Source organism: Piliocolobus tephrosceles, chromosome 12, assembly GCF_002776525.5.
Source record: "Piliocolobus tephrosceles isolate RC106 chromosome 12, ASM277652v3, whole genome shotgun sequence".
In the NCBI taxonomy this organism is placed as follows: Eukaryota; Metazoa; Chordata; class Mammalia; order Primates; family Cercopithecidae; genus Piliocolobus; species Piliocolobus tephrosceles.
Genome location: NC_045445.1, coordinates 48,380,041 through 48,396,920, shown reverse-complemented (window position 1 = coordinate 48,396,920; position 16,880 = coordinate 48,380,041). Strand labels below are relative to the sequence as shown.

Below are 16,880 nucleotides of genomic sequence, written 5' to 3'. Positions count from 1 at the left end.
TATCTTTGAAATAGGATTAATAATATCTACCTTGCAGAGTCACTTTGAGGTTCAAATAATAATGATATCATGGGTGTGAAATATGCCATAACCAGTCTTTATTATTATACTGAACTTGGATAATTTATCCTAGGTAACCACTTAGGAATCACATGAAGGGCAGGTATTGATCATGCCCAAACACCTTGTGGCAAGGATCACTTTGTTTCTGTTCATCTTAGTCTTATTTCGGGCTTAGAGATCCTCCAATCAGAGCCTGCTGTTATACCTCTGTATCCTCAGAGATATCAACTTGAGCAGTGTCTAGCTAGTAATAAGCACTTAGAACCTATTCTGGTCAAATAAGTGGTTAATTTTTTCTTTTATTATTGAAGACTTAGCTACAGCCAGCACTATGGTAGGTGCTGGGGAATAGAATGCTGAATAAGATAGACCTAGCTAGGTCTTCTTGGAGCTTATACCTTTTGGAGGAGTGAGAATGCAAAGAAAGACCAACTTTAAATATTTTTTAAAATTCCGCAAAAGATATATAGTGTTACAATTAAAAACCTGCTATGAGGAAAAATAATGGGGGGTGTCTTATCAATCGGCCTGTGTGGACAGAAATAACCTTATTTGAGTTTTAAAATAAATGCATTTGTCTTTAATAAGTAAAGCAACACAGGACAGCCCCTAAAAGTTTCTAAAAATTTGACACTACAAACTAAGACACACTATAATACTCTGCTACCTCACATGGCTTCTACAAGGAAACTGGTCTAAATCATGATAACTGACAATGTTAATTCTCATCTTCCAAATATTTAAATATTGGAGTTCCCCAGGGTTCAGGTCCCCTCTTCTTACTCATTCAGTAGGTGATTTCATTCTATCTCCATCTCATGGTTTTGCTTACCACTTATATGCTAACAACTCCCAAATTTATGTCTAGCCTGGACTTCCCACCTGTATACTCAATTGCCTACTAAACAACTCTTCTTACAGATCTAGTAGGCATATCAAATTTAGCTTGTCCCAAACAGGATTCCTAATTTCTCCTGCCTATGAACCTGATCCTCCAGTCTCCTTCTCCATCTCCATCACCATTGTTCTAGTTGCTCATGCCAAAATCCTTGGAGTTATTCTTCACTTTTTCTTTTCTCTACTCACATCCTATATCTACTCCACCAGCAAATCCCATGGCTTAACTTTCAAAGCCTATTCAGACTCTGAACACTTTTCTCACCTTCACTACCCACATCCTCTTCTGAGCCACCAGCACCAATTACCTGGATCATGGTAACAGCCTAACTGGTCTCCCTGCTTCCATCCTTTTCCTCTCACAGTCTATTCTTATCACAACAGTCAGAAGGATCATTTAAATACGTAAGCAAGGTCATGTTATTCCCCTGATCAGAACCCTCCATTCACAGTTCTTTCCCTGTTCCACCAAGAATGAAATCCCAAATCTTTACCATGTCCTTTAAGGCACTACACAATCTGTTCTTACATCTGATCTCATTTTCTACCACAATTTTCCTCATACATTATACACACTAGCCTCCTTTCTGTTTCTCATGTTCACCAAACACAGTTCTGCGTCAGGTCCTTTGCACTTGCTATTTCATCTGTCTGGAACACTCCTGCCTCCAGCTGTCTCCATGACTCCCTCCTTCCCTTCATACAGATTTCTACTTAAATGTTACCTTCTTGATAGGTATTTTCTGGCCATCCTATATAAAATGATATTACCTTTCCTTTTATTTTTCTTCTAACCTGTCTCTACTTCTTTTTGTTTTGTCTATTACTATTGGATATTATATTACATATTTGTTTGCTTCTTGTTTTCTTCCCCCCACTAAAATATAGAATACTTGAGAACAGAAACTTTTCTTGCCTTATTTACTGCTGTATCTCTAGTGCATAAAACATAGTAAGTGCTCAAAACTATTTCTTGAATGAAAATTCTCCTCATGGAGGACAAGCACAATCAGGTGAGCAATAAATAACAGGGATTGATAAAAAGAAGATTTGATCTGTGATTTTGTCATGACTAATGTTTGCCCTGGATTATCTAAATGTGTTTTTTTCTTTTCAAGTATTGTTTACTTTCCAGGGATTGCAAACTCAAAGACCTCAGGTCCCAGGAAAATACTGAATTTTTTTAAGAAGAGGGCTGGATATTAGACAAAATCAAAACATAGACCAGAGAAAACATGCCTTGCTTTAAAAGGGCAACAACTATTTTGTTCTATAAGATTACTGCTGTTTTTGCTGGAATGTATGCCCAGGGATATGAGAGCTTCGAAGTTTTCAAGTGAAGTTGAAAGACTGGATACGAAGTCTTTTAATTTTTAAATATTAGTATTCATTTTTGAAACATTGTGTGATCCAACAAAACCAATTTTTTGGCCCATAATATACCAGTTTGTACTCTCTGTTCTAGGTAGCAGTTAAATGATTTCACTGTGCTTTACAAAAGTATACAGTTAATCTTCCCTCACTTGGTCTCCTTAGGAGCTTCTGACGATATAGTGGAAGCCCAAGAAAGAGCAAGAATCCTTATGGACCTGTCGTATTTTTTTTAAGTCAGAACAAGCTCTAGCTAGTTTTGAGAAACTTAAGATATTTCCTTTGGGGTTGGACCTTTTAAGCTTTATCACATCATAGCCTGGCCTCATTGGCAGTAGTATTCCCACTTGGAATACTAGTATGGATTGTTTTATGGAACAATAACTTCTTGATGAGTTGTAAGTCAAATATTTAATATGCCTTAAGTGATCATTATGGAGAAGAAATATGATGAATCCTTTCATTAAGTGAAAAGGGTTTTTGTAAAATAAAAACTCACATCTAACATATCCAATTAACAGGATCAAGTTTTGTAACCTATCCCTCTTCTTACCTATCTATCTTCTGTCTGCACCTACCACTTCCTTATTCTCAGATGAACAATTTGCAGTACGTGCAACTAGCATTTCAGTAAGAAGTTCATCCTACATTTTTTATTTGGTGAGCCAAGAGTCTGAACTTAGGTTCCAGAAATTCTGATAATTATTTCTGCTTCTCTGCACATACCTCCTTTCTCATAAAACAGAGGCATATCATTGAATCTGTCTCTCTTCATTCTCAGTGCTGCTGCTTCACTCTGTCCCACCATACCTGAATAGAAAACTTTCTGAGCCTGCTCTGGATCACACCTTAGACTGGGTAATTTTTAAATATTATAAATTTAGTGCTCACAATCCTAGAGGCTGAGATGTCCAAGATCAAGGCACCAGCAGATTCATGTCTGGTAGGGGCCTATTACTCATTTTTGTCTGAGGTATCAGAATGGCCTTTGCCATTCATATTTCTACTAACATTCTGATCACGACCATTTAGGCAATCTCTAAGATGACTGAGGAATTCTCTGTAGCTCTCTTCTTCTTCCAAGCCCTCACCAGAATTGCCCTTAAGGCTCTTTTCATGGCAATATAACTCAAATCTCTTCTACTCTGTATCCATTACCCAGTTCCAAAGTTGGTTCCACAACTTTAGGTATTTGTTACAGCAGCACCCCACTTCTCAGTACCAATTTCTGTCCTAGTCCATTTTGGCTGCTATAACAAGATACCTTAGACTAGATAGTATATAAACCATGGAAATGGATTGTTCACAGTTCTGGAGGCTAGGAAGACCAAGATCGAGGTACCAACAGATTTGGTATCTGGTAAGGACTCATTTCGCATAGACGACACTTTCTTTGTGTCTTCACATGGCAGTAGCAGCAAAAAGGTTTCTTCAGGCATCTCTTATAACAGTCCCTGTTTATGAAAGTTCTACCCTCATGACCTAATCACCTCTCACATGCTTCCCTCGTTTTTTATTTTTTTATTTTTTTAGAAACAGGGCAGGGTCTCACTCTTTTTTCCAGGCTGGAATGCGGTGGCTCAGTCATAGTGCACTGTAGCCTCAAACTCCTGAGCCCAAGTAATTCTCCCACCGCAGTCTCCAGAGTAGCTGGGGCTACAGACACACCACCATGCCCGACTAATTGTTTAAATTTTTTGTAGAGACAGGGCTTCACTTTGTTGACCTGGTTGGTCACAAACTCCTGGCTTCAAGCGACCCTCCTGCCCTGGCCTCCCCAAGTGCTGGAATTACAGGCTTGAGCCACTGTGCCTGGCCAGGCCTCCCTCTTATATAAACACCTTGGGGGTTAGGTTACAACATATGCATTTTGAACAAACATTCAGACCATGACAGCAGCCCTCAGGTGGTATCTCCTAAACTGCTTCCCATCTTGTGAATCAGAGGAGCAAGCTTAAACATTCCCTGCATTCTCTCTCTCCAGTCCCTTGGCTTCAGTTGCTATTTGTCCCATTCTATAATATCTGATCTTTGTGTTCACAGTGAAGAAATAGGTGGGTTCAAACTAAGAAGGTAAAAAAGAACTACCCATGTACTTTGGGTGCCTAGAAAAAGTTACAGGCCCATAAATATTTGCTGTTCTTGCTACAGCTCTCTTTGTGAAGCATATACAAGACACAGCCCAACTAAAATGACTTCCAGTTTCTCAGCCAGTAAATGTCCCTTGAAGTATAGATCCTGCTGAGATTGAAAATTGCAATTGAAAATAGAAGACAAAAGAAAATCCAGGTGGCATTTGGGTGATGGCAACTGTGCCCTCTGATTATAGGATAGATATTTCCCTTTTGATGTGACTGCCTGGGCTGAATCAAAGAATGCTGGTTGGGTCTCTGGGCCTAGGTCCACATTTTTCAACTTAAACAGCCATCATTACATAATATCTTTCAAAGATATATTTTATAAAATGGACCCTAAAATCACAAAGGTACTTTTTTTACCATGGTTTTCTTCCATAAATTTACTGCTGAAAAAATGTCTGCTACTTGAGAGCACAAATTGTTCCTGCTGCTGAAGTTTTCCATCTACCTAATAGCAACTCTGCTCTGTAAATAACATAGAAATTGCTGAAAAATTTCCCATTCCACGACTTTTAAAACATTTGGAAGCTCTTCTGACCGCAGAGAGAGACAGACAGAAAGACCAAAAAATTTATAGCATAAAGTGAACATCTTAAAACAGGAAAAATCTTTTGAATCAAGCCAATTAATGCCCCAAGATGAAAGAGAAGTCAGTTTTCAGAGTAACAAAGAAAATCGTATTGGTTTCTCTATTTAAAATTGGCTTTTAATAATGTATGATTGATGGTGTATATAAGATGGTGAGAAAACAAGTAAAAACTGTGATTTGCAGCCCACAGAGATCTCTTAAGAAAGCCTGTTTTGTCCCCAACATGGGCAGAGGCAGAGGAAGGTAGAGGTTCCTGGACAGCCACGTTTTATATAGAGGGCAGGAAGCATTGCTAATTATGTGGTGATTTTTTTTTTTTTTTAACCTGGAATTTTGTGGCTTATTTTTTTAAAAAGACCACCTCTTGCAGCAGGCACACAGATTCCAATTTCCTACCCCTATTCATTGTGTGTGCCCTTGCAATATTCATTGTTGGCATATTTTGTCCTTCACAGCAGCCCCACTCTCTTCCTTTTTCTATCCTTCCCCCTCTCTCCATACTCAAAAAGAGTGACATTTATTTGTGTTTCTTACATTTCCATTCTATGACTCTCTGATTGGCTGTTCTGTGTGTGTGTGTGTGTGTGTGTGTGTGTGTGTGTGTATAATATATTTTTAAATATATATTTTTATATTTTATATTTTATTTTTATGTTTATATATTTATATAATATACATAGATTTCTTTTCTATAAAATATAAACTACTAAATGGATCTTAATTGTTATATTGAGCCTGGCTAATTTCTCTTAAGCAATAATCCTGTATAGACATAAGGGACATTCCTAGAGAAAGGTTGACAGTCTGGCTTTCAAGAGTGACAGCCTGTCAATGGTCAGCAATTTGATTTTGACAGTGCCCCATAATTGATCCATCCAGGAAGACTGACTGATGCCAACTAAACTCACAAGGAATTGATGTATAAACTAGATTGTCTCTCTCTTTTCTAGTTTCGAGTTACATGGTAAGCTGAATTAGTAATAAAATAGTCACTTGGTAATTATGTAATTACATTAAAGGAAGGTTAGGTTATCTTGTAGGCAATTTTATCTAATTATGATGAGACCAATAATGTCCCTGTGGAAAATACGTCTCTGGTCTGATGTCTCTCGGATTCAGTATTTTTCCCACGGAAATTGCTGAATTCACATTCTAAATTCTCCTCCGACTTCCCCTTTCTCTAAATTTCATGATACCATACCCTCTTTTGATGATATACTCTTTAGATTTATTAATATCACTGATTAACTACAGGTTAAATCACTGTTCCCTGAGCCTGGGAGACATTATGTCTTCTTCCATTATATTTTGATTTCATTGTTCCAATGCTCAAGAGTTCTAGGGATGCCCCACTGGAGCAGCCTAAGTCTGCTATCAGGTAGGCTGGTGTTGGCTGAAGAGGCCAAGTGATTAGCCTGGATTTCTCATTCTGTTTTAGTTCCATTGGGCATATTATATCACATATGTATTACAGTCATTTATTCAAATAAGTAGGGGAAATGGATAAGCTAATTTTACCTGCTTACCTTATATTGGATTATGTTCTACTGGGGTTAAATGAAACAGTTAAATCCTGCAAACTCATTAGATTTTATTTGATTCTGAAAGTAATTTTATGATGTTGTTCTCCTGCAAAAGAATAGGGCCTGTGGCCTGAGAAGTACTAGATGGTAATCTTGCTAAACCAATAGGATAATTTAACAGAAATAAGAAAATATTGGCCTTGGACCCAGAATAAAGTCGCTTTAATAGTTCTCTGAAATACATTTAGAGCAAAAGCATATATATGACATCTTAGATGCGTTCAAAACAAACTGAGAGCAACTATTCCTTTTCAGATAGACTTACCACTTTTAATAGTAAATTAATCAAATTTCAAAGAGTTTATTTTCGAAAAATTTGATTCATACAAATGTATCAAGAGCAAAGCTACTGCATTAAGCAAGAATTTTCTGGACAGGAAAACAGAATGGTAGTACATCTTATATACTAGAAATATGGGAAGATCCCAAGTGTTGCTGATTTAATTACCTTTTCCTGTTTATTCTGTTCGCTCCAGATTTAATCTACAAAATTGAGCTTGCAGGGGGCCTGGGAGCAATCTTCCTCCTCCTTGTACTGCTGGTGGTCATTTATAAATGCTACAACATTGAATTAATGCTCTTCTACAGGCAGCACTTTGGAGCTGATGAAACTAATGATGGTAAGCTGTCTCCTATTGTTCAAATTCCATTAAATGGCATGCATTTGTGATTATGTAAGAGAACCTCCCTATTTTTAGGAAGTACAAGCTGAAATATTTAGGGGTAAAGGGCTATGGCAAGTTACTTACCTTTACATAGTTTAGAAAACTTACCAAGAAAAAGAGAAAAGAGGAGAATATAGTAACAATAGGTAAATCTGAGTAAATGTTATGTATGTTTTTTGAAATAGTTTTATTTTTATAATATTCCTATATGTTTGACTTTATTTCCAATAAAAACTTTAACAATAAGACTTTAGTTGCTCAGGAGATAAAACAATTGCTGTCAAATCCCTCCCACTTAGTAAGAAGGAAATTAAGAATCAATTCCAATTTTTTTCAGAAAATGCAAATTTAAGTACAGATCATTTTTATCCATTGCTGCCATCTACAAAACAAGCAATCATACAAGAAACAGATTGAAAGCTATGGAGACAATCCTTTTAAAGCTCAAAGTACATGTACTTACATATTTTGAATGCTTATAGCACCATTCTCAAAGATGACCTGAAAGAATAAAAATTCAGAGTGTAGCTCATAATTTTCTTATATTTGCTGTTTATGAATTTTGAAAATCTTATGAGAGAAATATCAATAAAGCAGTTTACTGAGCCTTGTTTCTTTGAACATTTAAAATGATTTAATTTTTTTCAAGAGTACAAACTGCCATGTTTCCAATCAAAATCAATAAGAAATCATGGCATGTAGCTTCTTATACATAAAGTTCTCATCCCAAAACTGCTGTAAGCCTTGGAAATGTGTATAGAATGCCACAGGTAAGCCAAACACTTTTTTTTTTTTTTTTTTTTTTGAGACGGAGTCTCGCTCTAACACCCAGGCTGGAGTGCAGTGGCTAGATCTCAGCTCACTGCAAGCTCCGCGTCCCGGGTTTACGCCATTCTCCTGTCTCAGCGTCCCGAGTAGCTGGGACTACAGGCGCCCACCACCTCGCCCGGCTAGCTTTTTGTATTTTTTAGTAGAGACGGGGTTTCACCGTGTTAGCCAGGATGGTCTCCGTCTCATGACCTCGTGATCCGCCCGCCTCGGCCTCCCAAAGTGCTGGGATTACAGGCTTGAGCCACCGCGCCCGGCCGCCAAACACTTTTTAGAAAGAAATCCAATTTGGAAAACATTATTTTAAAAAGATAGACTTAAAACTGAGTTTTCATTGTACCAAAATAAGTAAGGTTAGAGCTTTTGTTTATTTTTTTGAGTTGGTGGTCTTACCTCAAAAAAGAGAAATTCACAATTTTCATTTTAATTTTATAGTGATAGATGTAATGTCAAAATTTTTGAGGAATCTGATTTTGGTCTTATTGCTACTATTATGTGAATGATGATATGGGAGGGTTTTAATTAACTTTCATATTTTCATAGTAAATTACAGAAGTTCTTCTTTCTTTTACCTTTTTTTTTTTTTTTTTTTTTTTGAGACAGTCACTGTCACCCAGGCTGGAGTGCAGTGGTGCAATCCTGGCTCACTACAGTCTCAAACTATTGTACTCAGGCAATCCTCCTGCCTCAGCCTCCTGAGTAGCTGAGATTACAAGTGCATGCCACCATGCCTGGCTAATTTATTATTATTACTATTATTATTATTATTTATTGTAGAGACAGGGTCTCGCCTTGTTACCTAGGCTGGTCTCAAATTCTTGCATTCAAGCAATCCTCTGGACTTAGCCTCCAAAAGTGTTGGGATTACAGACGTTAGCCACTGCACCTGGCGTGAAATGCTTTTTGATGAGTACATATGCATGCTCATTTGCTCATTTTCAAATCTACACATCTACACATTTGCACATTTCCAATCTACTCAGCGATTACAGTAGCCCATTTAAAAGTACTACAGACTTATTTAGATATATCTTAAAAGTGAAAAATTAAGGCCTATTCCAACAATTATTATATAGGCTGACAATATATATGGAAATATGACCGATTACCCTCAGTTCTTCCTATAAACAACAGTTAATATTGAAAAATCTTGACTTCTTATCTGTATACAGAAAAAAACTAGAGAGAATGTGTTATTGAGGTTAATGTCCCTGGTTCCCAGGTACCAGCAAGTGGCTAAAGTAGCCAATTGTGAAGGTAAAAGATGCATTATCTGTGTAAAAGAACATAAAAGGGGCCAGGCACAGTAGCTCACAAAATCCCAGCACTTTGGAAGACCTAAGCAGGAGGATTGCTTGAGCCCAGGAGTTCAAGAGCAGCCTGCACAACATAGGGAGACCTCATCTCTACAAAAAATAGTTTAAAAAATATTAGTTGGGCATGGTGGTGCATGCCTATGGCACCGGATAACCATGGGGGCCAAGTCAAGAGAATCACTTGAACCCAGGAGCTCAAGGTTGCAGTGAGCTATGATCACATCACTGCACTCCGGCCTGGATGACAGAGTAAGACCCTGTCTCTAAAAAAAAAATGAATAAAATAAATAAAAATATGAAAGGGAGGCTTCTGTGATTAATATGTTTTGAGTCCTGATAATATGCAATTTGTTAATCTCTGAGATTATACAATTTATTATGTTAATCTACAATAATTAATTACCTTCATCACTGATACCCAATAACCTAGACTAACTGCTCAGTTGTAGTACATATTTGTAAGATTAATTTTATGCTGATATGATAGAATTTTTCAGGAATTAAATATTCCACTTTGCATCTTTATCTGCAATGTGGTTCATGTGTTCAAAGGTGTCCAGTAATATAGAACATTTTGATTACATAATTGTATGTATTGATTCCAAATTCAGTGGTGGGGGGAAAATGCAATATGGGGAGAGGGTACTTCAAGTGTTTTCGTTAGGAATGATGGTTAAAATATTTTATATTTCTGCATAGAACCTTGGATCTTAAGTATATAACCTCTATATTAGCTTCAGTGGAATACTAAAAAGTCAATATGTATATGGTAAAAATGAATAAATGAATTTTAACTGCCTTTTAGAAATCTACAGTTACAGAATGCGAAATGTCAGCCAGATAATCTATCAAATTTTTCATTTCACCATTTAAATATTTTGACATATCATAGACACAACTTAATTTTAACCATATGCTTTTTCTTCATGCTCTCTCTTTGACAATATCTATAATGGTATTTCCTAAAAGTTCTTATAAAAATGCCTGATTTTGTATAAAATAAAATCCATCCAACAAACTTTAACTTCTTAGCCATGTTTAAAATTTAATTCATTTTAATTCAACCCACCAATGATTGCTTCATTTATTTAACCTTTCAATTTTTCAGTCATTAAACATTTAAGTGTCTACTAAGTGGCAGGGACTATGCATGATGCATTTACTTATATTCTTCATCTGGATCAACACTACAGTCACACACACACACACACACACACACACACACACATATACTATAGTAGGTAGTAGGTATATAATAATCAACAAGATTACACAGTCTTTGCTCTGTAGAAACTAGGAGTTTAGCACTCTGTTTAGCATAGCTGCAGAACAACTGAGTTATAAACATGGATGGCTTCTTGATAGGGAGCAGGATTCAAATTAGATTTTAAAACAGAAAAGGAAAGAAGTGACAACAGGAAAATTCTTCTACAAAACATTTGGTTCTCTTCCTTATAACTTCTCTCTTTATTAGGAACAGCATACCTATGGTAACCACTGTGCCAGCCCTCTTCCTTACACTGTTCTGTCTGCATTGTGCTCTATTTTCTGGTTCCTCAGATGAGCTTAGTCAGCATGATTTAGCACAGAGGAAGGCTCATTAGCCTTGCCTAGAAAAGTGGTGCTGCTGAACAGCCTTTTGGTTTAGAAACAATTTTTAGGCCTTGCTGTTAACCTTATTTGCATCATGTTGTTGATTTTGGTTTATCTATCTTGCTCCTCTTTGTGAGCAACAGCTGCAGCTATTCATGAGGTTTTCTTGGCTGTCTACATAAGGTTGAGTGCATTATTTAAACTGTAGCATCTGTGTCACTGCTGGCTCACTAGCTGGTATCCTAGAGTGTCTGGGACATCTGACATGGTGGCTTTGAGAGCTTTCTTCCTGCTCTGGCCAGCCACCATAAGCTCTTCACCTTTAGTTCATCTTAAAGAGACATGAATGACACCAGAAGCATTCATTTTTTCAATGAATGGTGTGCTTCTAGAATGCGAGGTAAAATTTATAATCCCAATGTGTTGGGTGTTAAGACGTACCAAAGACATCCATGCTCTTTGCCACAACTTAGAAAATGTAAGTATAGAAGTACTTTCTAGGGGTGTTTGTAGCATTGAACTGCAATATCAGAATATAGGTGGAACCAGTAAGGACAGAACCAAGAATATGTGAGTTTAGCATGTTTGGAAGACAAATAACCATAGTCAGTACAAGCAATAGGAGAGGAGTCTAGAAGGTCTGGTCAGATGGGTAAAGAAGTCAAGCAGCCATTGCAGATGCTCAACAAATAATTGTTGAATGAATTAATAAGTGGTTGAATTTAGGGAGGTTTGTGAAATAGGAAAGTTATCAAAGTCAGAGAGAGTAACAGGGTCTGGTCTGACATTATGGAGTTTGAGGCAGCAACACTATCTATCAAGAACAATGAAATATATTCTGTTCATATGAATGGAGCTATTTGTCCTTTGGCCTGTTTTATTCTTCCAGCTGTGTGTCATCGGCAGCTCTGAGTCCCAGGTGAGTAATTATAGCTGGAGAAAGTCAGGGGCCTGCAGGTGTATCCTGCACGTGATTGGAACAAGGGCAGAGGTGCTAGGATTACCAGGAGGTTCTTACATTAGCATTGCTTATGAACATTCTCACTTCCAAGCAGAATTTTATGCACGACAGTGGAATGCGCCCAACTTGTAAGCGAAATGATCTCTTCAACTACCCAGGGCAGTCCTTCATGTACATCTGCTTCCAGGCAATCAAGTAATCCAACCAAGGTTTATGGAAGCCTTTTGCAGCCAAAAAAGATGCTAAAGAGTATTAACTCTTTCTCTTTCTTTCAGGCACCATCTTAATATAAATAACCAGAATTTCTTTCGTTTGGGAGTGGTGAAGGCTAAAATCTTACTAAAATTGGAACAACATAATCCTACTTCAGAGATAGGGAGGTCTCATCTACTCCTAAAAGAGGGTATCTACAGCTCATCATATGTCTATAGTTTATTCCTCCTTCAGCATGTAGAATGAAGTCATGGTGTGGGTTATGGTGAAAGTAAATGAGTGGCTGCTTCATTTTATAAATTACATTTTGGTTAGGTTTTAGGTATGTTCTAATTAGGCATGTTTTAATAGAAAATATTGATGTGTTTGAGAAACAAATCCTGAAATTCTTACCGGTCTTTTGCAGTTATTATTTGTAAGTAACTGAGTTTACTAATAGTTCCACATGAGTCTGTGTTCACTATATTAACTTAAAAACTTTTTTTAATAAGGAAATTTTGAAAATCTCACTATAACATTTTCAGTATGGATGTGGCCCATCTAAAACCTTCAGAAACTAATGCCTCAAGTAGCTATGCTCATTAACATTTTGCAGGAAAAAAACTGTATGCATACATGCACATTTTCTCTCTGGAGAGACTGGCTCTGAGCCAATACAGCAAAAGAGGAAAAAATACACTTGCAAAGCACAGTTAACTCCCTGACTAAATGTGTGGAGGAAAAATCTAATTTGGCAATACTGGAAGGATGTATATTTTGAAACAAAGGCTTCTTTTGGAAGCTTGTGTCATATTAGTTGGCCATGAACTGAACAAGAATAACAGGCAATGCACTTGTATAAAACCCAGCTGCTGTCTCTAATATTTGGTAATGAACTGCTTTTTGTATATGAAGATGACGACACTAACCAACTGGAACTATGGCATGTGCTGTGAACAGTGTCTCCAGGAGCGAGGCTGGATTATTTCAATTTTCCACACTCTAGGGCCCAGCCCCTGTTGGATCTTTTGCACATATTTGTGCAAACAAGGTATAGTCTGTGCCCAAGTAACAGAGCCAAGCCAACTGGAAAATAAAGGGGTTAAATCCATGGCTTTGGTCTACTTAGTCCTGCATTCAAACACACTGAGCTAATCATTCACACATCATTGAGTATTACAAATGCGTATAGTCGCTGAAAGTCACAAATAATAATTCTCTGTTTTATTCTGTTCAGACTATAGGTGGCCCATTGCATAAGTTTCAATTCATATCATATGACTAGGTTATTTTGAAAGGGATTAGATTTTCTATAACATGGCATGTGACTTATTTTTTCCAATTATTAAAGACAGTCACTAATTATTGTGCTATCCCTGCCTCTTAGTACTCAAAGAGAACCTGCTAATAGTTACAACCCTTTTGTTGTTCTTTATGTTTAAGACAACAAGGAATATGATGCCTATCTCTCTTACACAAAAGTGGACCAAGATACTTTAGACTGTGACAATCCTGAGGAAGAGCAGTTTGCTCTTGAAGTACTGCCAGATGTCCTGGAAAAACACTATGGATATAAACTCTTCATCCCAGAAAGAGACCTGATTCCAAGTGGAAGTAAGTACTTTCAAATTTTGTATTTAAAAAGTTCTGTTTCTTTTAGGATGTTATGTGAAGGCTTCAAACATCAGAGCCAAGTATTTAGACAGTTGTTTCTCATAGTAGAGTTTCTTAAATCCAAATTTTTCCCATATGCCTGTGTTCTGAATTTCTAGCATCTGAATATTTTTAAAGGCATTCTTACTAATATTTTGAGTATGATTTCTAAATTGTGCCATAATGGTCATTTTTATTATATTGCCTTAGTATCCTGAAAAGCATTATGATCTTTTAAAAAAAAAATCTGTAAAAGTTAGTTAAAGCCTTTTCAATATGTTTAAGTTCCAAAACTAATCTTCTGTCACTGTGTTTCTACTTATACCTACAATTATTGTCACTAATGGCTTTGAATCTATGCCTTTCAACCTTGTTATTCATTACGCCTTGTCACTTATTTCCAGATTTATGGAAAAATCCACTTAAAAAGGTATATTAGGCCATTGGGTACAGCACTCTCACTGTGTATTTAAATTATTTTCAAGACACTTGTATGCTAGGCTTGAATACCATTTTAAGTTGTGCTACACATTGAAAGCTATATTGAGGCTTTCAGAATAAATTCAGTTTCAAGTCAAAATATGTACTTTTCTCCCTTTAATGTCCAGAGTGCATACACATACACAGTAAAGTGTAAGGAAAACACAGAGAAATCTAAGACATTGTCCCTGCTTTTGAAGAGCTTAAAATGCCATTGAGGAAAATATAAGTGCTAGAACTCATTTGCATATAAGTACTGATATCCTTGAGAAGGGAAGATTGAACTGGTAACTACAAATCATAACATGTTAATTTCAACACGTGATAATAACAAAATAAAAAGCTTATATTCCAGTACTTGACAGTGTATAAAATAATTTCACATGCATTACTTCATTTCATTTTTACAGTAACCCTGTGTTGTGAGAGAGTAGGTACTTATGTCCTTATGCTGAGGAAGCAAAACCCCCAAATCGTCCAAGATAAACAGTTGGCAAATGGTAGAGGTGGCAGTGGAACCTAGATTTATTTGACACTGGTTCTCACTCTGCTAGATCATGCTGCTCCTCAATAACATTTATTCAGATTACCAGCAGGCTACCTTGGTCACTAAGCTGACAGAAGACAAATGGAAACAAATGGGTTTTGATTGTTCATCTCTTTTCTTAGGGTTCATTTATGTCTGTATATGTTGATATGTGCACATTAGTATGCACATTTAGACATGCATAGAAATGAATAAAGAAGGCAATATTTACTGGTTTATTTTTTCCTACTCCACAAATGTAAGAAAGAATTCCGCAAGCTTCTTATCATGGTCCTTCATTTGTTTCTTTCTGCAGTTTTCCCCATACTACCCTATATTTATTGTTTCTCCAAGGAACATTCTGATACCTCAGAGTCATTTTTCATTCTTCTGTGTCTTTCTCCCAAATCCAATGTTCCTTGCATTTTTTTCATTCTCACTTTTCCATCTTAGTGTAGGCCCCAATTATCTAACTCCTTCAATGTTAATTATCCCTCTACCTTCCTTATCTTTCCTCCCATCCATTCAGCCCCACTAATATCATGTACATCTCCTTGATCATGTCACTTCCGTGTTCAACAAATGAATCATTCACTATTTATTACAGGATAAAATTTATAACCCTTAGCTAAACACTTCTACAATATTTTGCCAACCCAGATTTATCTCCTAAATTTGTCTCCTACCACTTCCTCTACTCATACTTTCCACTCTAGCCAAACTGTGCCTTTAATATACATTGTATGTCCCTGTAATGCATTTGTTAATGTTAGTCCTCTATGACTTTTCAAATCCTACTTATCCTTCTCCATATCACTGCCTCTGTGAAAGGTTCATAATAATCTCTCCAGCCCTAGAATTTATGGTGTATAATCACTTATTCGACAGTAAATTTGTTCTCCTGTAACATTTTGCATTTTAAAATAATTTTATTAGCTTTTCATCTATTTATGTCATTTCTAGCCAGGAAGATTATAAACTCCATGAGGACAAGGACTATATCTCATTTATTTTTGTATCCTTATAGTCATCTAGCAGAAGACTTGAGCTCATTAGATGCTTCATAGATGTTTATTGATTTTGTTTGAAAAAATGTCATCAGGATGGGCAGAGATTTTCTAGTCCACAGAAAATTATTTTAATGTTTTAAAATCAGACTGAGTAGGGGCTTGGATCTTAGGTTCTAAATGGTGCACAGGAAGACTCCTTTTACAAGTAAACCATTTGGGACAACTATGCAGTTTTTAGATGCAACCACTGGAGGGTGTTTGATTTTAATCCTTCCTTCCTGAACGAGGAAATTCATGTTCTCTGAATTCCGATTTGCGAGTGTAACCTGCAGAGGCTCTTAAAAAGGCCCTTTGACAATTTTTCTTTTCCATCAACATTTTAGAGTTAGCTGAGCAGTCACCATGTCAGGATTAACGAGTTTTTCCTCAGCATTTTTAGCACGCATTCAGGAAGTCAATGAAGTATATGAATAATATACTTGATTTACACATGAATGACAGAGTAGAACGTTTTGACTTGGTGTATATGTGTTATTAAAGAAGCTTCTGTGGTCTGTATTTTCAACCATTGGTACAGATTTAACAGCTTATACTATATAAATATAGACACATTCCTGTGGGAGGGGGAGGGAAACCTAGTTACAGTATTATAAGCTGTGTTTGTCCCTCACATCTCATTTAAAACATGTTGACCTAAGACTACTCCTTCCTCTGAAAACTAGCAATGAGGCCTTTGAGGACTATGAAAGCAGGCTTCATAAAATCATTCTTGATCCACAACAATAATTTTCTATGAATCAAATTAATGACATCTATGACATAAATCCATTCATATTTAATGTCTTCACTTTTGATATATCTTCAGTCTTTTTGTATTACTCTCACGGTATTCCAACTCAACCTCATCAGCACACAAACCTTTCCAATGTACACAGTTTCAAAAGTACATGAAAATCTCTCTCTCTCTCACACACACACACACACACACACACACACACACACACACACACACACA

The 16,880-nt window shown here is 36.6% G+C and overlaps 1 protein-coding gene across 1 annotated transcript in view; it reads left to right on the top strand.

Annotated features, from left to right (window-relative positions):
• The window catches only part of IL1RAPL2 (interleukin 1 receptor accessory protein like 2), a 1,300,423-nt gene that overhangs the window by 1,273,923 nt on the left and 9,620 nt on the right, over nt 1–16,880 (top strand). The window contains exons 9-10 of the mRNA XM_031936643.1: nt 7,118–7,261; nt 13,640–13,810. Coding sequence (XP_031792503.1) covers nt 7,118–7,261; nt 13,640–13,810 — 315 coding nt within the window. The remainder of the gene's footprint in view (nt 1–7,117; nt 7,262–13,639; nt 13,811–16,880) is intronic.